This window comes from Gekko japonicus, unplaced genomic scaffold, assembly GCF_001447785.1.
Source record: "Gekko japonicus isolate JY-2015 unplaced genomic scaffold, Gekko_japonicus_V1.1 scaffold138, whole genome shotgun sequence".
Classification (NCBI taxonomy): Eukaryota; Metazoa; Chordata; class Lepidosauria; order Squamata; family Gekkonidae; genus Gekko; species Gekko japonicus.
The window spans coordinates 216,312-241,478 of record NW_015163096.1 but is presented as its reverse complement, the minus strand read 5'-3'; the positions used below and the strand labels follow the sequence as shown (position 1 = coordinate 241,478).

General features: G+C 45.6%; 1 protein-coding gene across 1 annotated transcript in view; it reads right to left on the bottom strand.

Annotated features, from left to right (window-relative positions):
* Positions 1–20,185, bottom strand: part of APCDD1 (adenomatosis polyposis coli down-regulated 1) — a 41,621-nt gene extending 21,436 nt beyond the window's left edge. Inside the window, exon 1 of the mRNA XM_015406599.1 lies at positions 19,633–20,185. Coding sequence (XP_015262085.1) covers positions 19,633–19,690 — 58 coding nt within the window. The 5' untranslated portion in view covers positions 19,691–20,185. The remainder of the gene's footprint in view (positions 1–19,632) is intronic.
* Positions 20,186–25,167: the final 4,982 nt, after the last annotated feature.

The window sequence follows — 25,167 nt, the reverse complement described above, 5'->3', positions numbered from 1 at the left end:
AACAGAGATCTGTAGGAATTAAAACCAGAAAGACTTCAGGAAGAACATTCTGGAGACTTCAGGAAAAGCTTATTTGACCTGGCCTGACTGGCTCAGTGGGAGAGAAGATAAAACTCCCAGAAGCAAGGAGGAAGGTATCTCTTTTGTGCTGAGTCCATCAGAGCAGACAGAACTCTTAATGCGTCTGGAGGAGGCAGCCATTGCCATGTGCTGGCCTGAACAACTGAAGGAAGCTGCAAGGTAAGACATTTAGCAACAGATAGGGCATGTATAGAGGGAGGGACAGAGGAATTGGGTTTTACCTTTTTCTTTTGAATCCCTTGCTCAGTCTGGTGCTGTGCTAAGAGTATGCCTATAAACATTTTCTTTTTAATAAATACTTTATAACTTTTGATCCTGGTAGTGGTTCTCTGTACCACAAAGACCCCCACCATCTTGGACACGCTATTTTAAAAGGAGCACCAGGGGGGCGCTTTAGGGCGTTCCAGGGGGGAGTCTCTCTTTCGGTCGAGAGATCGGAGATTGAGACTCTCGCCATGCCCTGCCCCTTTGGACCTTGCTGCGTGAGCGACCCCGTTTTACGGGGTTTAGCGGAACCACCGGGCGTCACCGAGTGATGAAGCGGGAAAAAAAATGGAAAAGAAAAGACTGGCGTAACTGTGAGTTGTCAAAATACAGAGAAAATGAACTAAGAACGTTTTCCCCCCCCCCTTCAGCGGAAAATGAGGAGATTAATCCTCTATAAGCGAGAAAGAAAAAAAAGAAAAGAGGGGGGGAATGGACTGAGCGAATAGTGATGTTTTCCTTTGATGTACTTGAAAATAAGCAAGAGGTTTTGTTTCCCTGGAGCGCATTTTAAAAACTTTACTAAAAATAAAAAAACAAGATGTCGGAGCTGGGTAAAGACAAGCGGGGGAGAAGGGAGGGACTTCCGTCTGGGCGTTTGTGTCAACGTGAGTGCCGGCTGTTTAATATTTGGACTGTGTATGGCTATGAATCCAACGGGGATTGTGAAGGAAAAGAAAAGCTTGAATTGTGACAGCGAAAAGTGCCTCATGAGCGCTTATAAAAGTCAACAATTGAAGAGGAGAATCCAGCGAAGGGGATTGGGAGCGGATAAAAGCGAAATTGAAATTAATACCATTCTCAAAGCTGGAGATCTCCGGGCATGGCATGAAAGGAAGACGGCTTACAGCACAGGAACTGAAAGAGTTAACAGCGACCCGAAGGAGGAGGGGAAGAAGCCGGAGGCAAGAGAAAAACAGAGGAAGCCCCTCCCGTCACTGAGAGGGGAAAAGTAACCAGCGCGTTAAAGAAGCGGTTCTGAATGTGCCCTGAAGAGACTTTTTAACAGAAATTCAAAGGAACATTACTAACAAATTAACATAGAAAGTAACTGGAATGGAAAAAAGATGTTTGACAACACGCAGAAGAAGCCTTTGATGATTGGACATTACTAACAGTTTAATCTAACAGTTAATACATCACTCAGCTTTCTCTTCCTCCCACTATATACCCTCCTTATCTTTCTTTTTAAGCGAAACTCCTCCCCTTTTTAGGGGAGTCAATAAAATATTTATACAAAAAAAAAAAAAAAGGAGCACCAGGGGGAAGGCAGTCAGTTGGCAAGTGGCTACTCCTCCAGGGGCGCACAAGGCAGTAAACTGTCCCAGTGGTGACCAGGCGCTGGGCAGTGGGAGACGCAGAGGCGAGGCCTCAGAACTTGGAAGAGAAGCTGTAAGTCCTGACCCTCCCAGCGGGTAATTCCTACAAAGGTCAGATGATGGTGGCCGGTTACGAGAACGAGAGAAAAATCTCTCCAGGTGTTGAGAAAACGTTGGAGGGCAGGGTGGAACAGGACCTGCAGGCTGGAGCAGGACTGTTCTGCCACATGATCTCTAGTGAATTATAGTCACGTGGTTGAAAACAGACTCCCCTGTAAAACATTAACTGGGAGCAGAGGCTTTATCTGTAGTTGCAGAGATTTACATGCCACGAACTGGCATTCTTTAAGGTGGTCCTGCGCACTCTAATAAGCGTGGACTGAACCAACTGATGTGTATACAAAATGCATGCTCCTTCAAATAAATAAATGTGGAAATATACATTCAGCTGAATACTGATTCACTTCATGATCTAAGCATGACCCAGTACAAAAATTCTAGTAGTGTATTCATGCTAGTCTTTTGCAGAAAAATAAACTGCAGCCTTATAGCAACTTAAAAGAATAGTTATGCTAGCATAAGCTTTCATTAACTAGCACCCATAAAAGCAATCTACTAACTTGCCTAATTGGATATAATAAATTCCAACATATATGTTGGCATAATGAATTGAAAATTATGGCAAAAAATGGAGATCATGTTGAATCCTTCCCTAGTTGCACATACGCATGCAGCTTTCTGTTCTACAGATGTACACAACACCTTAGCATACATCAGTCCCTTTCCTCCTACGATCCTTGGCTTTGGTTAGAATAGTTTTACACAAATTCCTGAGTTCAATGGCAGCCACCAGCTCAACAGAGACTGTAGGCCTGCTGCCGTTATATCAACAACCATTTTCCGTCTATCGAAGTGCAATAGTTAAAGTTTGTTACACAAGATTGTTAATAATGAAAAACTGAAGGTATCTTGAAGTTCTTTTTGCTTGAAATGTACCTGGAGACAGGCCTTTATATTGCAAGGATCCTTGGGAGGGGTGGACAGTACACCTATGTGTGCTTGCTTGTTCTTACAAGGTTCTTGCCAATGGGGCGGGGTCTCATATTACCCCACTGTCTGAGTCAACCAGCAGCTATTAGCCATGATGGCAAACAGACCCTCCATGTTCAGAAGCAGTGTATGGCTGAATACCAGTTTCTTGGGGGGGAGGGTCAACAACAGGGGGACATCTGTCATAGGACATCTGGTTGGTCATTGTAAGAAACAGGAAGCTGGACTAGATGGCCCTTTGGTCTGATCCAGCATGACTTCTATGTTCATATTGACATTTTCCAGGAGTTTCACCCAAGTCATTGCTGTACGAGCAAATGAAAGTGCTGTCTAAATTACATCATTTCCCATGTATGCTTTACTGCATTTTAACACACATGCAGAAAACTCCTGTTATCCCTCACAGGAGTATATTTCTGACATAAAAATACCCTGAAAGCAATTTTATTTCTTTCTGAGACACATTGAACATGTATGTCTTAAAGCACTTCGCAATATTAGCTTCAGAGGGTATTAGTTTCAGAGGGCAGATGTCCTGGTCTGCAGTAGAAAAGCTAGATTTGAGCCCAGTAGCACTTCAAAAACCATCAAGATTTTCAAGATATAAGCTTTTGAGAGTCAAAGCTGATAAAGGGTGTTTTGATAAAGGGAGTTTTGACTCTCAAACGTTTATACATATCCTTGTATAAGAGCAAAAACCTGTTGCTCTCTAAAGCGCTGCTGGCCTTCCCAACGTTAGTTACAGAATTTCCATTTAAAAACTGAAAACTGTCAAAAATCTCATCTGGTATTAAATTTAAAGTATACATGAGATTATATTAAATATATTAAGACTGTTATTAAAGTATACACAAGGATGCAGGTAGAGACAAGATGTACGGTGCATTTAGATGGATTACTAGTTTACGTACCCTGAGATTTCATTAGTCAGTATTTCTTCTGATTTACGCCAAAGTAAATACTTTGTTCAATTTTGGCTCCATAGAAGTGAAAGCCAAGTATAACTTATGAGCATTAAATGTAATGACAATATGAACATGATGATTTTGTCTCTGCAACAAACTTTGCAGGTGGAAACTTGTCAGGAGCTTTAAAAGTTCCAAAAGATAAAACACAATTGACTTAGATTAAGAATACTTATCTAGTCAGTTACCCTACACAATTAAGTAAATATACGTTAGGATTATCTTTTGATGTGGAAACTGCTAGATAACCTAACCACATGGCAAACGGTATACAGTTCCACTACAGACTATTATGTCTCACTGCAAAGCAGATGTTTGTTTTCAGCTTTAGTCACTGTGAACATCAAAAGGAGTAAAGTCTTGCAGAACTGGTCGCTAAATTAGCCAGAAGAGGATGACATCCAGAGAGCAGAATATTGAAGCCACTGGTTTTGTTTTGTTTTTTTAAGTGCATATGAGTGAGTGTGTTGAGGACAAAGTTTGCTTCCTCCTTGATAACTGGGTAACTAAAATAAGGAGGTTTTGTCCCTCTCCAGCTCTGTCTGTGAGTGCGGCCTCTCTTCTTTCTCCCATTGAATCCAACAGAAGTCTTTCCCTTATGAAAGTGAATGATGGCTCATAACAGACAACTGGAAAATTATCAATTGCACATCTAAACCAAATGCAGATGCGGATGCACCTTCCCTATACATTTTTGAGATATAGGTCTTAAAATCAGAGACCACCACAATTATTACTGTATTTATATATTTATTTATTTATTTCTATCTTCGATTTGTATACCGCCCTTTACCTGAGGGTCTCTGGGCGGTTTACAGGTATATGGCCTAAGTGCCTAATTAGTTCCTATCCTAGGGCCACAATTCGACTGGGGGAGGGGCTACCTATCGACACCCGAGCGGCGCAGTCCTGTTGTATTCCACGGGCAGGCTTCCGTTGTTTCTTCCTGGCGCCTTAGGATGGGTCAACGACATCTCCTGGCAGGCTCCTGATGGACTCCTCCAGCGCGCGGCGGCTACAGATTGCAGTTCCGGCCTTTGTCCCTTAGGCTCCGCTGCACTGCATCGTCACGCCGCTGTCACGCCGCCGTAGCTCCGCCTCCATCCGGTCTCTGTCGCCGCCGCATCCACAGGTCGCCTCTGCTCCGCCGCCATATCACTGCCACCGCTGCCAACACTCCTGGCACACCATCAGGAGGGAGGGTGCCCCCTGCCAACCTACGGCAGGTACCCATTTGTCTACTTGTGGTTACGCTTTCGAGCCGCTGGGTGGGCGGGAGCTGGGACTTGGGCCAGGAGCTCACCCCGGCCATGGTGGGTCTCGAACAGCCATAGTGGCTGTTCGCTAGTGTTGTTAATGCAGGCGTTGAACTGCCTACACCACCACTCCCATATATTGTATTGTGACCATGATTTTCACCTTTATATGGAACATCCTGTGCTTATCTCTGGATTTAGGCCATTGTTCGTACAATTCAGGCTCATCATAGGGTTTTCAAGATAAGAGATTATCAGAAGTTGTTGTGTCTTCACTCTATCAAATCCCATGTTAAACTTGAGACCTCAGCCGGATTGTAATCTGAAACAACACTATTGGCTGAAGCATGTTCAGTAACCAATCAAATGTAAGAGAACTGTGCTGGAGGAACTGTGTTTATTAGTTGTTATCTCTGTAATATGATTGGACCTTAACTATGTGAGGGCGTGGCTACACCAGCCCGGGAGAGTTTAAAAGGAGCTATACTCCACTGTTGTTCTGTGTGTGTTGTCGTGTCGTCTGATGCTGTGTGATCTTTGGAAGTTCTTGTTCTCAAATAAAGCTGATTCACTTTGTACTTAGTTCATTGTTGAGTTGCATACTTAACAATTGGCGACGAGGATGGGATACAAGAGCGGGTAGGCAGCCCTGCTGAACTGACGCGACAACAGAGACACACATCCGGCCGAACCAGCTGAGGCACCACTAGTCGTTGTGGCTGCACCAACTGCTGAAATGGCCATCAACCCGGCGTTCGAGGCATACAAACCAGGAACGGAAGACTGGGACTCGTACCTGTCCAGGTTCGAGTCCCACTTGCAAGCCAACCAGATCGTAGACGAGGCACGGAAGAAGGCAGCGCTGCTCAGCTCATGCGGCAAAACCATCTTCGATGTCGCCCGGTCCCTGGTTGCACCAACCAACATCCAGACGGCGACCTTGAAGGTCATCACGGACAAGCTGAAGGCTCACTTCTCGTCACAGCTGTCCCAAATAGCTTGTCGACATGCGTACTACAAGTAAAGCCAGGGCCCAACCGAGTCCATCGCTGAGTACATGACCGCCCTGCGGAAGGCAGCCCGGCCCTGCAACTTCGCCAACCATAAAGAAGTGTTACTCGACCGTCTCATATGCGGCCTCTGTGACGAGAGGCTTCAACAATGCTTGTTCACAAAAACTGTGATCACCTACAAAGTGGCCTACGCGGAGGCTGTCGCCGCCGAAGCGGCCAAGAGGTTGATGCGAGAGGTCTGTCGGCGCCATGTCTGGGCCGGGAAGGACCAGGCTGTACACCACCAATTGACCAGCAGTTCCGAGGGAGAGACAGAGGACATCCATCGCACACAAGCAACATGTCAGAAGCGGACCCCACTGAAACCTGCACCATGGCGCACTTGCGCTGGCTGCGGCGCCAGTCACGAGTGAGACCTCTGTTGGGCGCGAGATGTCATCTGTCGTGCCTGCAGGAAACGAGGTCATCTGGCCAGGGTCTGCCGGCCCAAGAAGAAATCGCCACCGTCATCTCCTACTGCAAGGCCTAAGGTTCAAGGCACCGAAAGCACACGATCCGCCGACTGCCACCAGACCGACTCCTGCAGCTGTACCGTTACCGTTCTGAACACTGGAGAAAGCATCAACAAAAAGATCCTGGTCACCGTTCGCCTAGATGGAGTCCCCTGCGACATGGAGGTTGACTCTGGTTCCGCACTGACCATCATTTCATCGCAGACTTGGCAACGTTTGTTTCCGCGACGGAGCCACCGCCATTTGACCTTGTCCACGGCGCACCTCTCTGATTTCCAGAGGCAGCACATTCCACTAGCCGGCCAGGCCAGTTTTGAGGTGGAGTTCAAGGGTCGCAGGGTACAGTTGTCCCTCTTGTTTCCTGAGGGTAACCGGGCCAGTTTGCTGGGCCTGGATTGGTTCCAACCTCTGGGTATTGCTGTAACCGGTGTTAACAAGGTGTGTGCAAATAAAGGGAATTGCATTTATGACGAGTTCCCAGAGGTTTTTGGGGAAGGTGTGGGTCAGTATACAGGTCTGCCTGCGAGGTTCGACCTGGATCCCTCTGTGTTACCTATCCGCCTAAGGTATAGAAAGGTTCTAATAGCCATGAAGGCTAAAATAGAGGCGGAACTGGACAAGCTCATAGTCCAAGGTATTCTTGAACCTGTGCCATACGGTAAATGGGAGACCCCGATTGTAACGCCTGTAAAATCTGATGGAACTGTACGTATATGTGCTGATTACAAGTGTACGATCAGTAAAGCTCTGCAACAACATTCTTACCCGGTGCCTGTAATCAGCCACGTGTTGGCTTCCCTTGGGGGGGGGAAGGTATTCACGAAACTCGATCTAGCACAGGCTTATCAGTAGTTGCCTGTGGATGCTCAAGCTGCTGAAGCCCAAACGATTGTTACTCATAGGGGTGCATTCCGAGTAAAACATTTACAGTTTGGGGTAAATGTCGCCCCTGGTATATTCCAGGGTCTTATGGAAGGTCTCCTATGAGGGTTGCCAAATGTCATCCCATACTTCGACGACGTGCTCACTGCAGGGTCAAATGAGTCAGAGTTACTTAATCGCCTCAGGTCTGTACTGGAGTGTTTTACTGGATCGTTTTAAAGAGGCAGGCCTCAGAGTAAAAAAGTCAAAGTGTCATATTGGGGTATCTGAGGTCGAATTTCTTGGTTTCCTGATTGATGAACAAGGTGTGCACCCAACGGCGGATAAGGTCTCGGCTATCCAAGACGCCCCCCGGCCTACTTCCAAAAACGAGCTGCAGTCATTCCTAGGCATTGTGAATTTCTATCACTCATTTTTGCCTCACAAAACCTCCATAGCCGAACCCATTGCATGCCCTGCTGCACAAAGGGGTGGAATGGGTGTGGGGGCTGAGGCAAGAACAGGCGTTCTGTGCTGTAAAGGAGCTGTTGTCCTCAAACACTGTATTAACGCATTTCGACGAGGACAAACTGTTGGTTTTGGCAGCCGACGCTTCCCCGTACGGGGTTGGCGTGGTTTTGAGCCACGTCATGGTGGATGGGTGAGAGGCTCCAATCGTCTACTACTTGCGGGCCCCAACGGCTGCAGAAAAAAACTATGCCCAAATCGACAAGGAGGGCTCCAATCGTCTACTACTTGCGGTCTCTAACGGCTGCAGAAAAAAAACTATGCCCAAATCGACAAGGAGGGCCTGGCTTTGGTGGCAGGAATTAAAAAATGCCATGAATTTGTTTATGGCCGCTGGTTCCTCCTTGTCACGGACCACAAGCCGCTGCTGGGCCTGTTTGCACCAGACCGCCAAATGCCAACAGTTATTTTGGCCCGCATGTTGCGGTGGGCTGTTTTTCTGGCAGCCTATGACTTTGACCTCGAGCACTGTCCTGGCAAGGCAATTGGACATGCGGAAACTCTTAGCTGCTGCCCTCTGCCACAAACGGACATCGATCTGGCGCCAGCGTTTGAAGTGCTGGCAATTGACGAACTGCCTCAGCCTCCGGTCCACTCTTCGGACATTGTTGCTGCGTCAGTTAAGGACTCTACCCTCTCCCGTGTCCTTAACTGGGTTTGGAGGGGGTGGCCTATGCCCAGATCGACATTGAGGACTGGGTCCGGCACTGCATGATCTGCCAGCAGTCCAGACCTGACCCACCTCAAGCCCTGGTTCAGCATTGGGAAACTACTAGCAAGCCTTGGTCCAGGCTACATGTAGATTTTGCCGGCCCGTTTCAAGGGCAAATGTTTTTTATTATTGTTGATGCCTTCTCAAATGGCTGGAAGTGTTCAATATGTGTGTTACTACATCAACCGCAGTGATAAATGTATTGCGTCGGGTTTTTGCAACCCATGGTTTGCCAGATGTTCTGGTATCAGACAACGGGCATCAATTTACCTCTGGGGAATTTGAGAATTTTTTGTCTGCTAACGTTATCAGGCATGTAACGTCTGCTCCATTCCATCTGGCTACAAATGAGCAGGCCGAACGGATGGTTCGGACGACGAAAGAGGCCTTGAAAAAGTTGGGTCCCGGGGACTGGGGGCAGAAGCTGACCTCCTTCCTTTTGTGGCAGCATATTACACCTTGCACTGCAACTGGAAGGAGCCTGGCTGAGCTTCTGATGGGACGCCGGCTAACAACCCTGTTAGACAGGCTCCATCCAGACCTGACCGAATCTAGACCCCCCAGAGGTGAAGTCCAAGAGTTGCCGCGCACTTTCAATCAGGGAGACAAAGTGTTTGTGCAGAATTACGCTGAGGGTCACTTTTGGCTTTCCGCCATAATCTCAGACATTCTGGGTACCCATATGTACGTGGCGCAGCTTGCAGATGGCAGGAAACTGCAGTGGCACGTAGATCAGCTCAGGCAGAGGTGGGCTGACTCCAGTCTCGAGTCCAGCACCGAACCTGACTCAATCCCTCACCCAGAAGGTGAGCAGCGAGGGTCTCCAGTCCAGGAGGTGAGTGTTGCAGAGCCCTCCATAGAACCTGAGTGTGGACTAATTCCCACTCAAGACAGTGACCACTCAGACATCAGCCAGCCAGCCAGTCTGCCTCTGTCTAGAGAATCAAAGGCTGCTGCTAGATCGATAAACGCAGCATACAGGGCCTTTGTGGGGCCCCTAACCGCCGAAGAGGCCAGGGTGTATAAAGTTTGGCAGTGTTCAATAGTTGAGTGCTCTTTTTTGAATCCAATTTGTAGGGGATGAATTAAATTGTTCTCTATAACTTGATCTTCAAGTTTATTTTTTAGATGACTACTATATAATTTGGACGCAACTGACAGTAAACTAATCAAATGTAAGAGAACTGTGCTGGAGGGAACTGCGTTTATTGGTTGTTATCTCTGTAATACGATTGGACCTTAACTATGTGAGGGCGTGGCTACACCAGCCCGGGAGAGTTTAAAAGGAGCTATGCTCCACCGTTGTTCTGTGTGTGTTGTCGTGTCGTCTGATGCTGTGTGATCTTTGGAAGTTCTCGTTCTCAAATAAAGCTGATTCACTTTGTACTTACTTCGTTGTTGAGTTGCATACTTAACAGAAGTGGTCTACCATTGCCTTCTTCTGCACAGAACTGACCAGGGTTAACTGAAGTGCCACTACCCTGATCTTCCGCCATTCTCACCTTCCACTACACCTGCTGCCCAGTAGATACCATTCCAGGATTCCTTTGCCCTCATCACCATTGGAACTCTTGTGCTGATGAGACTATCCAAAATGAAAAAAGATATAGTGCTAGAAGAGAGTTGTCCCCCCCAACCCCAGGCCAGATGGCACTCAATAAGCTACTGGGGAAGAGCTGTGGACATCTATGACAACACTTTCCTTAATGACACAACTGCAAAAATAATATCAGTCAGGCTTCAGAGAAAGCCTAACAAGACAGCCATCATTCTGTTGGAATATGCAAGGTCTATAGTGCAGCCTTATGAAGAAGATCTGAAGATCCCCCTACAGGGGGACAGCTGAAGGTCTGGTAGTTAGCATAGCTAGATTAGGGACTGTTTCCTGACTGGCTCTTCTAGAGACTTTCTGCTCCTACAGAGCTTCTTTCTTGTTATTGTCTGTTCTTCTTTAAATAAACCCACTTATTTTTCTCTAGTCAGTCAGTGCTACACTTTCTTTGCATACTTAAACTCTGCCAACACATTCAAGTGTATGCCCCAACTACATATGCAAAAGGAGAAGAAACAAAAAGCTTCTATGCAAGTGTCCAGGAAGAAGTTGATCACCCACCTAAACAAGATGTGCTGATAATGACTTGAACGCAACAGTAGGAAACAGAGTACAATCAAATATTGTCAGAAGATTTGGGCTGGGAACACAAAATGAAGCAGAGGAAGGATTCATAAAATTCTGTAAAGGCAACAAGTTGTTTTTCCCCAAAAAACGTTTCAGGCAACTGAACAGATGATTTTGTATACTTGGACAGGGCAGGAACGCACAGTAACGGAGTTCTGGCTGGCTCCCAAGTTGGCCACGCCCAGCAGGAACTCATTAGCATAATAGGCCACACCCAACAGCAGGAACTCATTAGGATTGGCTACATTACGGGTGTGTGGCCTAACATGCAAAGGAGTTCCTGCTACAAAAAAGCCCTGGGTTTTGACAACAAACAAGGTAAACAGAATAACAAGCAAAAGATGGGTGTAGCTGGATAACCACACTTCTGGTAACATGGGGGTGCGGCCTAATGTGCTAATGAGCTGTGCAGTCAGGGGTGTGGCCCAATATGCTAATGAGTTCCTGCTGTTGGGTGTGGCCTATTATGCTAATGAGTTCCTGCTAGGCTCTAAAAAGAGCCCTGTACTTGGATATCACTGGATGGCCAATACAGAAATCAAATAGATTAAATAATCAGAAGCAGAAGATAGAGAAGCTCTATTCTGGCTACTAAAATAGGACCAAGAGCTGATTGTGGTAGGTAAAGGTAAAGGTTCCCTTGCTCGAAAGCCAGTCGAATCCGACTCTAGGGTTGTGGTGCTCATCTCCGTTTCAAAACCGAAGAGCTAGCACTGTCCAAAGACGTTTCCGTGGTCATGTGGCCGGCATGACTAAACACCAAGGTGCACGGAACGCTGTTACCTTCCCACCGAAGTGGTACCTATTTATCTACTTGCAATTTCTTGCTTTCGAACTGCTAGGTTGGCAGGAGCTGGAACTAGAGACAGGAGCTCACCCCGTCTTGCGGCACCCGGGTCTTGAACTGCTGAACTACTGACCTTCCACAGCCTGCAGTTCAGCGTCTTAACCACTTGAGCCACCGCAGCTCCTGATTGTGGTACAGACCATGAATTATTAATGTTGAAAATTAAGCTGAAGAATAAAGCTGAAGAAAAAACACCAAAACATTCATAGTGCCAAAATACAATCTAAACAACATTCCTGAAGAATTTAAAGACCATGTAAAGGACAGGTTTACATTACTAAGTTCAAGTGAATGTCAATTGGAAGAACTATGGGTTGAAATAAGAGATATTATCAAGGAAGAATGCACAAAAAATTATTCCAGTAACCAAAAGAAATGAAAAGCCTCAATGTATGACTGATGAAACTTTTTAAATTGCTAAAGACAAACAAAAAACAAAAGTGAGAGGTGACAGAATCAGAAGTCTACGTGACTGGCACATAAAGACAGAGAGAACTATTATAATAACCAGTGTAAAGAAAGAGAACAGAACAAAAAATAGAAGAACAAGTGATCTGTTCCACAAGATCCAAGAGATCAAAGATAAATTTAAAGCATGGTTAGGCATGCTAAAAGAACAACATGGAAGTACATTAACTGAACAGGGCAAAACTAAGAAAAATGGGAACAATACACTGAAGAACTATACAGAAGAGATGAAAGCACGACAGACTCCTTCAAAGAAGACATCTTTTGAAGAAGAACCTGCAGTTTTAGAAAGTAAAGTTTCACTCAAAGCAATGGGGAGAAACAAATCACGAGGGCAGATGGGATATCAATACTGTTATTTCAAGCCACAGAAACGGAATCCATTGAAATCTTTATTTCAGTCTCTATTCCAGTTCAGAAAAAAGGAGATGTCAAAGAGTGCAGCAGCTATTAGACCATCACCTTAATTTCTCATGTGAGTAAAGCGATACTCATAATCTTACAAAGACTGTTACCAAATATGGAGCAAGATTCAGAAAGGAAGAAGCATTAGACACCATATGCAAATTTACATTGGTTACTAGATCATATGAGAGACTTTCAGAAGAAAAAATAGATTGTGTTTCATAGATTATAGCAAAGCTTCTCACTGTGTGGATCATAAAAAGCAGTGTTGCGTTTTAAAAGAAACAGATGTGCCACAATATCTGATTGTTTTGATGTGCAATCTATACTCTGGACAAAAGGCTATGGTTAGGATAGAATATGGAGAAACAGAATGGTTTCCAGTTGGCACAGGTGTCAGACAAGGATGTATTCTATCTCCCTATTTGTTCAATCTATATGACGTACATCTCATAAGGAAAAGTGGAGTAATTTAGATGAAGGTGGAGTGAAAACTGGTGGAAGGAACATTAACCATTTGTTTTATGCAGATGACACTGTATTACTGGCAGAAAACAGTGAAGACTTGACACAATTCCTGATGAAGGTTAAAGCAAAAAGTGCCAAAGTAGGTTTACAGCTGAACATCAAGATGACAAAAAAGGACCTAAACAGGATCCTTAAGTGTAAGGATGTGTCGCTGGCAACCATGATGAAGATAATTCATCCTACAGTATTCCCTGTTACTACCCTGTTTCCCCTAAAATAAGACCTACCCAAAAAATAAGCCCTAGTGTGTCTTCTTGAGAAAAAATAAATATAAGACAGTGTCTTATTTTCGGCCAACCACGGTATGTAGGGGTGTGAAAGCTGGACAATGAAGAAAACTAACAGGAAGAAAGTTGATTTATTAGAAATGTGGTGTTGGAGGAGAGTTTTGTGGACACCATGGACCTCCAAAAAGACAAATAAGTGGGTTCTAGATTAAATCAAGTCTGAACTGTCCCTAGAAGTTAAAATAGAAACTATTGTACTTTGGTCACATTATGAGAAGACAAGACTCACTGGAAAAGACAATAATGCTGGGAAAAGTTGAAGGCAGCAGGAAAAGAGGAAGGCCCAACATGAGATGGATGGTCTCAATAAAGGAAGCCAGGGCCCTCAGTTTCCAAGACCTGAGCAAGGCTGTTAATAATAGGACACTTTGGAGGTCGTTAATTCATCAGGTCGCCATAAGTTGGAAGCGATTTGACAGCACTTAACACTCATGCACGCGCACACACAACTGAGTTTTCTATTTTTGCTTTATGTCTACAGCGAGCATGCATAAATAAAAAAATTACTACTACAGTCAATAACAAAGACATAAGGTTGTATGAAAGTTTAAGAATCCCCTCAGTGTTAAATGAAATGCATATTAAAATATTTTGAAGTAATGAATTCGGATTCTTTGCATAGCAGTCAACAGTTTTTCAAAGCATTTATTTTTTATATATACTAAACCATATCCTACACTATGCAAGAGAGGTTACAATTATTCAGTAACTGAGAGGTTTTACCAATATTCTAATTATCCTGTAAGCACAAAATATTTGTGACGAGCCATTATTCACCTCTTATGAGGTTCAAATACTGCGAAGTATGAATGGTGAAAACTCAGTATTCCTGCCACAAGAGCTACCTTGAGAAACATACGGAAATGCAAGAAATGCGTATTGCACAAAACCATGATCTTATGGAAAGGCCACCAGGCTAGTGTAGCTACTCAAAGCATTTCCAGACTGGGGGAGGGTGATACGGGGTTGAAAAATAAATTAGCTAAATTGTTTACAATTCACTTTATTGTTCATCTTATTACTCAGACTTTTTGAAACGGAATGATTTTAGCATTTGACATCTGAAACTTTTGTGGCTTTTTGTATAAGCAAAGAAAACCATGATAATGGACACGTTCCAGCTGCAAATCTTCTTTGACATTCAACAGGTTTCATTTTGGCTAATGAATACATGGGGTTTTTTTAAAGTCTATTCCTGTAATATAGAGATATTTATGAGGCAATATAAATTTGAACTTGAGCTACATTTTACCTAATTTTATATTTCCATTGCATGTGCAAACAATGCTTGACTTCAAAAAGGTAAGCTAAGAGTTTTAATGTTTATTTATGTAAACACATTTAAAACACTCCTGGATTTCCAAATGCAGTCCAGCTGCCTGAGTCATGGTTATGTGATCCAAAATAGCCTGGCAGCACTTCTTTTCAGCTATTGTTTGGTTATCTCTTGATGGATGATGATAGGTAGCTGAAGTGAGGTGTTAGAATAGTTGAAGAGCCAATGTACATCGCTGTGACCCAAAAGGCCACTTCAGTTTCAGCTTGCCCTAGACAAAGTAATATATCCAAGTCTGGGAAGTTATATAGCCAAAACTATCATTACATAGTACTGATATGTAAAATCGTGCCTTAAATACAATTCAGTTTGGAATGCTTGATTACCAGGACACAAATACTGAGAGTGACAAAAGTCTAGAACACATTGCAGAAGGAAAAGGTGATGGAACTGGATTTGTTTAGAAAACTTTTAGATCAGTAACTTGTTATACACAACCAGGCGCTTCTGTAAAATGCAAAAGTATAGCATGAAGGCAACAGCCTGTCCCCACTGTTTGTCCACCAGCAGCTGTTATTCAAAGATACATTACATCTGACTGTGGAAGTTCTATTTAGCTAGCAGGATTAACAGCCATGAATTTGTAAAGCCGTTTAAACAAGAGGCTATGGATTTTGTAAGTACCGTTGTGTGATGAAATACTCCTTGTCTTTCCAGAATCTACTGCCAATTATTTTCATTGTATAATCCCCAAATTCTATGAGGCAAAATTAAGGGAGATAAATTGTTGTTTCATTTATTGGGCCATTAAAAATATCAAAAAAGACTAGGGTGAAAGTCAAAACTTCATACATGGTCAAAACGTCATACATACAAATACAAGTTGTATTTGGTTGTCTTAAGAGAAGGGCCTTACCCCACTTTTTCAAACAACGAAAGTTCAGACTGAACAACATTTAATTTGCTGCAAAGGTCCCCTTCAATCTACCACAGAATGGAATAGTGGGAAAGACTCAGAAGATCTCAAAGGACAAGTGGGCTCATATGGCAACAACTGCTCTTTGCAATGACAGTTTTACAGCTTGGTCTTAAGAGTGTTTAATCAACAGCAAGTGGTGCTGTGGGAGTTTCTTAGCATGGCGCTAGAGTATTTAAATAACAGCTGTAATCTATTTTGCATTTAATATACCTCATATAGGACAGAAGTGGGTTGAAATAACAGAAATATACATTTAGTTTATATATTAAGGAAAAGTTGTTAAATATAGCAGTAGCTTTTTAATCTGATATTGTCCCAATGGAGGCTGTAGAACCTTTCTCTGAAAGTTAGGCCTCTCTACCAGGGAAGCTTTAATATAGATCATTCACTCAGGGCAAGAAGGCTGGGAGAAGACAGCCCAAAACCTATATCCCAACATTAAAATTCCACAGCCATAAATGAGAAAATAGTACATGCACAAAGTTAAACTGACAATGATCCTTTTAAAAAGTTTGCCTAAATATTCTCATACCTGAATATGTGCTGCTGTAATGAAATAGTGTCATGAAATGAGTTTAGGAATAAAAACAGTTTCAAAGACCAAACACAGAACACACAATGACTATATCCAACTGTCTGTCCTTATTTGAGCCCAAGGGGGCAATGGTCTTCCACCACAAATCTTCATCCTTGTGTTAATAAATGGCCTCAACAGGCAGACGCTTTCTTTTTCCCTTTTTTAAAAATGTTCCCATTTGATGACACTGTGAAGTGGGGGTTTGTTCCCCCTTTCAAGTTCTCTTGGCAGAGGCTGGTTTGATCTGACTATTGGCCCTGATTTGTTTCACATTTCAGCCAAAGTTTAAAACAGCTCTGTAATTCCAAGCAGATGAGCCTGAGAGACTAACCCTGTAATTATACCTTCTCTCCTTACTTAGCCTCTAACTTCAAACCTTCCGTTTTGATTCCTAGACGCCCAGATCAGAGAAGTCTAAAGTACACCTTGGCGTCCAGGCAGGTCTGTCTCAACCAGACATATTTATACAGTCTATATATTTTGTAGTTCGGCTGTGGGAGGAGGATAAAAATGCCTTTGATGAGCAAGTCCTCTTTGTCTTCAAAAGACAAGCTGGAGGCTCATGGCCTTTATTATTCATCATGTGGCATCTGTGTACTTAACGTTTTCCAAACAAAGGGGAAGATATTAATTCATCTATTCTAAATGAACATTATTGGATCCTACAGGACAGTTTTTGAATTTTCTAATACCAATAATACATAAAAGCAAGCATGTAACATAGTAACAATATAGAATATGGTTTTCAAAGAGATTGTGTTTCCACAACTGCTCCTTGGGGTGGGGGGGGGGAGGAATTGTGGTGCGGAGTGATGTGGTTAGTTGTCTAGGCTAATACAACTGAGTGGCTGATGCCACTTGATCTCGTGATGGACAGCCATCCAGCAACAGAGCCTGGTCATTGCGGGGGGGGGGAGAGATCTACAAATGTTGGCACAAACTACTTCTTATGATTGCCACTAATGTGTCCTACCCCACCTTTCTCCCAGATCATGTACCATGTGCTGGAGGTTTGGAAGAGAAGCCAGTCAGCTGTGTAAGAATGTGGCAAGGGGGTAGACTTTCCAATTTCCAGGGGGGGGGGGGCTGGGGCTGGGCCAGAGGCATTGCTTTGCTAGGAGCAAGGGTGGCTCCCGGGGGAGGCTGAGCACCTTCCTGAAAATTTCGGCGGGGGCTGAAGCCCCGCCGCCCCCACGAAGATTACGCCTATGTGCAGAAGGTAAGAAACAGTAGCAGTCTTGCCAAAGATCATCATACTAAGAACTCTAGGGAGGGCAACTTGCTCACACTTGTGGAAAGTTGCTGGATAAGATTCTGTACACAGGAACAATGCAGGTGGGAACAAGTGGGCAGCCTTTCTTATTGGTTAATTTTTCAATAGACATTTCTGAGACATACCACCCTTGAGTGGGAAACATTAAAGTTAAACATATAGAAGATCAAGCCTTGCTGGGAAGCAATTGGCATGGTTTCTGCAACAGAAATATAAGACATTATAGATCTGGACTCCCAAAATGTTTTCAGCAAAGGCTGTCACCAAGGGCTCCATAATAAACTTAGCAGTTATGAAATAAGATGATGGGTCTTCTTACAGACTCGTGATTGGGAAAAGAACAGACCCAAGGGTAAGAATAAAGAAAAAGCTTCCACAATGAGGGAAGTAAGAAGGGCCTCCCAGGGATCACTGCTATTTATTCATAAGTGATCTGGAGTTGTTTGTGAGGTATCCTAACCTGCAAATGATAGCAAATAATTCAGGTTAAACCCAAAGCAAACTATTAAGGACTTCTAAGGGAATCTTTTCACAGTGAGCAATGTACATAAATCTGTAATGATGTACATTTGGTGTAGAAAGTCTAAGGTCTGACAACATTTGAATACTAGGTACAGTTCTGAAAGCTCCCATCTTAAAAAAAAAGAAGTACAGCTGGAAAGGTGGGGAAAAGGACAACCTTACATATGAGGAACTACTACCATATTTGAGGGTTTTTAGTTTAGCAAAAAAAGATGACAAGACAGAGGCCTCTAAACTCATGATGGGCCTGGAGACAGTATACAGGGAATCTTTTCTCCCTCTCTCCTGACACAAACATATTCACACTACGTAACTTTCTCACTGTTCAAGCTTTGGTGATGGCCATTGCTTTAGACAGATGGCCTTAAACGAGAATATTTAAAAGGAAAATTCATGAAGTATGGACTGCCAACAGTTATTATACATGATAGCTTAAGTGGAATATTCATCTCGGAAGTAACACTCCTAAATATCAACAACTGGAATGTAAACAACAAATGTTCCTGTTGTCTTCATGTTTTCACTTGGCTTCCTGAAAGCACCTGCTTGGACACTGCACCTAACAACATACTTCATCAAACAGACCCTTGGTCTGATCCAGTCATAAGTTCTTATTTGTCCGTTCTACAATTAGCACAGGTAGAGGTTTATAGTGGGAGTTTTTTCCCCACATCCCATGAATGTAGTCCACAGACCTTACATTCCTGCACGGTGCACCTGAAATCAGCAGAACGGTTCAGGCCTATGGGCTGAGATGCTTTCCAAGAGATCTCGCATGCAGAGGCCCACTTAGTTAGGCTATGGGGTTCATAAGAGAGCAAAATTAAGTATAATGGTCGCTCTCTGGTTCTGTGCTTCTATGCACCGTATGGTGGTTACAATATGGATCATACATGAAGTGGGCTTTCTCTAAATAGTTATCCTGTTGGGTTTTTTACAAAGCTGTCAGTGTTGTTTTTTGACATCAAACCACAGCTGACTTAAGGCAACCATGTGAGGTTTTCAAGGCAAGAGATGTTCAGAGGTGGTTTGCCATTGCCTGCCTCTGCATCATGACCCTGGTATTCCTTGGAGATCTCTCACCCAAATGCTAGCCAGGACTGACCCTGCTTAGCTTCCGAGAACAGATGAGCTCAGGCTAGCCTGGGCTATCCAGGCAAGGGTCTTTTACAATGCAAGACAAGAGTAATAACCCCAGCAGCACCTGGAACTGTTTTTTTTAAATTGATCCAAGATATATATTTTGCAAGCCGTTCTCAATAACTCTGTATGTCTTTTAGAAACCCCTCCCTGTATGCCCCTTGTTTAAAGCCTGAAATCAGACTACACTGCTTTGTAAAAAGTCTTCAACAGTCTGCTCCTGCAGTTTACCCAAGATGAGAACCCCTGGTGTCACACCATCATATCAGTGAATAATGCTAATAAACAGAAAGCACCGCGACGACAACTTATATACCTACAGTGACACAGAGCTCAACACCTGCAATAACACGGCAAGAAAAAAAGAACTTATGTTTAAATAATGATCACTACTCCTCCAGTCACACCACTACCAAGGTGCACGGCGATATCCAGAGACAGCTCCGGACTCGGAGCAGAGTTTCGCCTAAAGCTGGCTAAGAAGAGACAGCAAAAGGGCAATCATCGTAACGATCACAACGATGCTGGTGGTGACGAGACCAACTGTACGGCAAATGCGCTCGCCCTTTCGACCTATCGGCGACACTCACCGTGCAACAGCAGGGCTAGGAACAGGTATCTAACCAGGCTGCAGCAGGGACGGGACATGTCCAGCTCTCCAACGCCGCCTCCACGCAGAGCCTCTTCTCTCCCCCCACCCCACCGCTTCCTTTCCTCTTTGCTTTCTTTTTCGGAAGCGTGGAGGCTCCTCGACGTCCCAGCAGCAATCCCGGGGAAGGATGAAGGGCGCGCTCGAGAGCCGCCGGATCCCCTCGCCCGAATTAAAATCCTCGAGGAGGGCGGCTTCTTTCTGGGCTGGGGGGCGAGCGGCAAGGGCAGACGGCAGAGCCGGCGCAGCTTCCCCCGGCGACCGCGGGCTCCGGCGTGGAGCAGAGCCGTTCGGGGCGTGCGCCGAGGCGTCCCGGGCTCCTCCGCGCCTCCTGCTCAGATCCCGCCTTGGCCAGCTGCAGCCGCCCTGTGGTCGCTCGCGTCCTCCTCTGCGCGTCTCCTCCTGCGGCTCTTTCTCCTCCTCGCGGAGCTGAGGCGGCTGCGGCACCAGCAACTCCCCTTCATATTTCCCCTTCCAGCGGCAGGAGGAGGAGGGGTCGGGGAGGTGGCGCGGGAGGGACTCTGATCGCCGCCGGGGCCCGAAATCGGACACCCTTGACTTGAACCGAGACTACAAAGGCGAGGGGGGTTTCAAAAAAAGGGGGGGGGGGGGTTCCCCCGGTTCCCGCCCAGGATGCATTCCCCGTCCCAGCCCCCTCTCGGCCCCGGGTAGCGAAGCCAGTCAGACGCGACGACTGAGGCGAAAACGTCAGAGCCGCTCCAAGAGTATCCCAAGACCTTCTCGAGCGTCAAAACAATGACGGCCGGGAAAGTTCAAAGAGGCTCTGCAGCCGGTTGTCCTCTGCTTGCAGAAAATGCCACGGTGGTGGCGGCGGCGGCGGGGAAGAGGGAGGCTGTGCGCTCCTGAGTATGTGGAGGAGAAGGTCCCTTGACCCCCTCCCATTTCTTCCCCCTCCCGCAATCCCGAGGTTTCAGAGAGATCTCTAAAACTGCACCCTACAGGTAGGTTCCAGGGATGCCAGATGTCTTATGTTTTATGGAACATTCCTGATGTTAAAACGAGTCCCTCAGGACATTCTATTGAGAGAACACGTGGGGTTCCCCCCCCCCCTGGTAAACTCTAGGCGCAACCAACTGGTGTTTCTGTTTTGTGACCATTCATGCAGGGCTTGGAACACAAAGCAAGTCATGAAAAACAATCTTAGTTCCAGAACATGCTGAACCTAGAAGTAGGGTTGCCAGGTCTGGGTTGGAAAGTACCTGGAGGCTTTGGGGGTGGATCCAGGAGAGGGCGGGGTTTGGGGAGGGGATTGCCTCAGCATGGTACAACGCCATAGAGTCCACCCTTCAAAGCAGCCGTTTTCTCCAGGGGAGCTGATCTCTGTCAGCTGGAGATCAGTTGTAAAAGCGGGAGATCCCCTGGCCCCGCCTGGAGGCTGGCAACCCTACCTAAAAGTGGCCCAGGCCTCTCTTGACCTCTGTGAGAGCCTGGTTGGGGGTCTGGTTTTTCTGTACTTCATATGCCTGAACTACATATATAATGTCCTCAGGATGAAGAGGAGGTCCCATAGAAGGTCTAAAAGCCATGGGGTAACTTTATTGCAAAAACTAAGGAACATAAGGAAGAAACCTTGAACTGTCTGTGTGTCAAGTCACAGCCAACTTATAGAGAGACCGTGTAGGGTTTCCAAGGCACTGAGATGTTCAGTGGGGGTTTGCCATTGCCTCCCTCTGCATAATGACCTTGCTATTCTTATCCAAATACTGGCCAGGGTTGATCCTGCTTAGTAGCCAAGATCTGACAAGATCAGGCTACCTTGGCCTATCCAGGTCAGAGAAAAAGCTGAACTGAAAAGTGAAAATTTTCTCTTCTAAAACTAAGGCTGAATCTCGGTATTCCCTGGAATGCAAGACTATCTCGCCTTTTGCAGAGTTGCCCTAGGACACAACCAGGTTTACACAAAACCCCCAAACAGTTTTTTAAAATAATCAGAGGGGCTTATTATTGCCCCTAAGTGGAGAATATTGACCAGGACTTCTTGAGATCACAAATGGCACACTAAGACTTTGTTTAGCAGCCCTAGCAGGGAAGGACAGTGCTGATGGAGGATCCCAGATAAAGGAAGTAAAGGGAAATGAAATACTGGTGTGGGATTGAAAAAAAGAGAGTGAAAGGTATGGTGGGGAAAGAAGAAGCAGTGGAGGAGCAAAAAGGGAAGGAACATGATGGAGGCAGGAAAAGCAAGGAAAAGCAGTGAGGAAGAAACAAGAGAAAGAAAAGCTGGTGGAGAAAAGGGCAGGAACCCATTACCAACCTTTCATGTTCCTGCGTGTCCGTATATAATGGAAGTCATACAAAATTGATATCATTATTGTGCTGGTTCTTCCCTTTGGAGTGCCAAACAGTCTGGGACCAGGTATTGGTAGGACCAGCTGTTCCTATATGAACTTGTCTGCCAGGTCCTGCTTTATGTGTTAGTATCCCAACGTGGTGTTGTCAAAGGACTTTAAAGTGAAAGCCCTTCTGAAGGGTTACAGGTTGGTCAAAACAAACTAGCTGATGTGTGAGTCCTCACGCCCCATGGTATTGTTGCCACCAGTCCCCTTACTGCCCCATCAGCCAGAGACCAAAGTACTAAGCCTGTAGCCCACACAGGTCTAAGAACAAGAAAGTCAGCCCTGCAAGGTAGAACATTTATAAGGTGAGATCCAGAAAACAGTTAACCTGGTAACTGTAGCCAATATGGATTGAAGCCCCCAAACCCAAGAACAGCACAAGGTATATTTAAAGTGATTTACTAAAAGATTGTGCAGAAATATGCAATAAAAGAGCAGTTAACAGTGAGGATAAAATAATAAACCTAAATATCTATCCTAAGCACTTTTACAAGCATTGGCTGTAAATCCAGATATTACCTTGACAAGACTGAGACCAATGCAGTTTCAGAGTCCAAGTCAAACAGGTGCTCCAGCCAGTCTGGGCCACCCAGAATCAGGAAATGTCCCAAAGCTAGATGTAATCCAGACAAAGTGCAGAAAATAAACTGAAGGATTGTTCTGCATGCACAGCAACCTGCATTGGCCTGATTCTTTTCTCTTTTTTTGGTACTTTTTTGATATGTGTACCAGTGTGTGCGTGCCTGGAAGTCATAGCGATCTCAGGTGACTGACCTCTACTGGGGGCTTGGAGGATATTCAGAGAGATGGCGGAATAAAGCCTGCTCCCACCTCCCGCCTCTGGTATTCCAAGGAGGTCTCCCGCCTGAGTACTTGCCAGAGTCAACCCTACTTAGCTTCCAAGATCTGATGAGACTGGGCTTGCCTGGGCTATCCAGATCAGGGCTGCATTGGCCTGATTCTTGTTGAATGATCAAATGTATAGCCAATGATGGTAACCTGACCAGTCATTCATGTTGCTAACAGGTGACTTAACAATCTGGTGAATTTGTTGTTGAAGGTTTTCATAGCCGGAGTTCATTAGGTGAATTGCCAATTAGACCGAACTATGCAGCTCTATGGGGTCCAATTAAACAAGGTCCTTTCTTGAGTAAAATTGAATATGTGGGACCACTTCTAGAAACCCTGAAGCTGGTAGGGTTAGTGGGTTTTGTGGCACCTGAGATAACCACCCATCTCCTACTCTCCCCCTCTCAGCTCAACCTTGGTTTCTCAGAGAAGAGGAAAACTTCCATTTTTTTTGCTCAAGTGTCAGCCTGAACTATCGTTTGAAATGACTGATAAAAAGAGTACAGTCGCGGGGAGGGGAGGGTAAAAATGTTAACAATAAATAAATAAATAAAATTGACAGGTGTCAATTGGAGAAAGGGCCTCTACTGTGACATCTGGTCTTTGGAACTGCTTTCATGTGGCTGTTTGCTTGGCTCAGCCAGATGGGTGTAGGCTCACTCATTGCCTCCCGCACCAGTGCCAGCAATCCTGGCAGCATCCTTCCACAGGGGGTTACTTGGGCCTGGTAGCCAGCAACAGGACGACTTGTGCCCATCATCGCCCCAGCTGCTTCAAGCCAAATGGCTTCAAGGGGCTGCACATCAGAAGATCATGGGTATACCTCCCCTTTCAACAAACAGGGTTGACAGGTGCCCCGCCCCCTGACGTGGGTGCTGGGGGAAGGCAGGAGGGGGGTAATCCCGGGGTTGCTGGTAGGGAGGGTGCTGTGGGGGCGGCCGCAGGCCGCCCCTCCCCCCTGGGCTGGCGTGTGGAGCACAGGGTTGATTCTGCGAGGTGGGGGGGAGGGAAAATGGCTGCTTGAAGCACATGGCTGCTTTGGAACGTGTCCCTGGGTGCTTTTGACTGTTTTTGGGGGCTTTGGAAGGTGTTTGGGGGCAAGGAAGAGGCTTGTGGCTGGAGAGTGCTTTGAAACGTGTTTTGGGGGTGTCTGGGACATGTGTTTGTGGCTGGTGTTTTTCTGAAAACTGTGAACGAGTGCTGTATGCAGCAAGTGTCTTAGATTTGTGCCATGCATGTGCTAACATTGGTTACTGTAGACTGCCTGCTCCAGAGAGAGCCTCCCACCCAGAAACCAAAAAAAATAGCACAGACATGTCCCCAGGGGCGCTTGGACAGATCCTGGGACCTCCACCCAACCCCTTGCATGCACCTCAACCTTCCTCTGTACCCCAGCCAGACCCAGAGCCAAAAGCCTCTGCAAAGAGGAAAAAAAGCGTCCTTTTAAAAGTCCCCCCCCCTCCCCGTTTCTTTTAGAAAGGCTCTCACTCTGTGCTTTTCTGCCAGAAGCTGATATGGAGACAGGCAGAACGAGAGGGCCCCACCCCTATGCCCCACAGAGGAAAGCTCTTTATGAACGTATAGGATGCACACACACACAGGGAAAAGGGTTTAAAAGTTCTATGTACAGACTCTGTAAATGCCAGCCCCCAAAAATTAGCGCAGACAGGTCCTCCTCCTCTCCCAGGACCCTCCACCCCCAGACAGAGAGGCAGATCCTGGAGCCCCCTCCCTCTCCCCCCCAGCAAGCAGTGGCCAAGAGGAAAAAAGCCCCATTTTTAAAACTGTGTTGTTCTGCAGCTTGCCAGGAAGTTCTGGCCACAGTGCCGAGAGGCTGAGCCCCCCTTCCCCCCACACACGGGAGCATAGGCTACAAAGTTTTAACAGAGCACACACACACACACACACAGGAAACTCTAGCTGTTGTTAACTCCAAACAGCCCCACACCAAGCAGCCCCACAGTTCTAGCAACAAGAGGGAAAAAGCTGAACCACACAGACCCCATAAATTTACTTACATTTCTATAGGTTAACCCCCCTAACAGCGTGCCAATAAAGAGAAAATCCTCCTGAGCAAAGAACTGTTTGTGTGTTTCCACAGCGAGACAGTCTGAATGAGCTCTCTGGAGAAACCAGGAGGGAGGGCCAAGATTCCCCAGCCAATGGGAGCGCGTGCTTTTGCAACTACTGTGCAAATATCACGTCCTCATAGGCCAGCAGGCCCCCACCCTCCACCAATGGGAGCTGACAATCGGACTGTTAGCACGGCA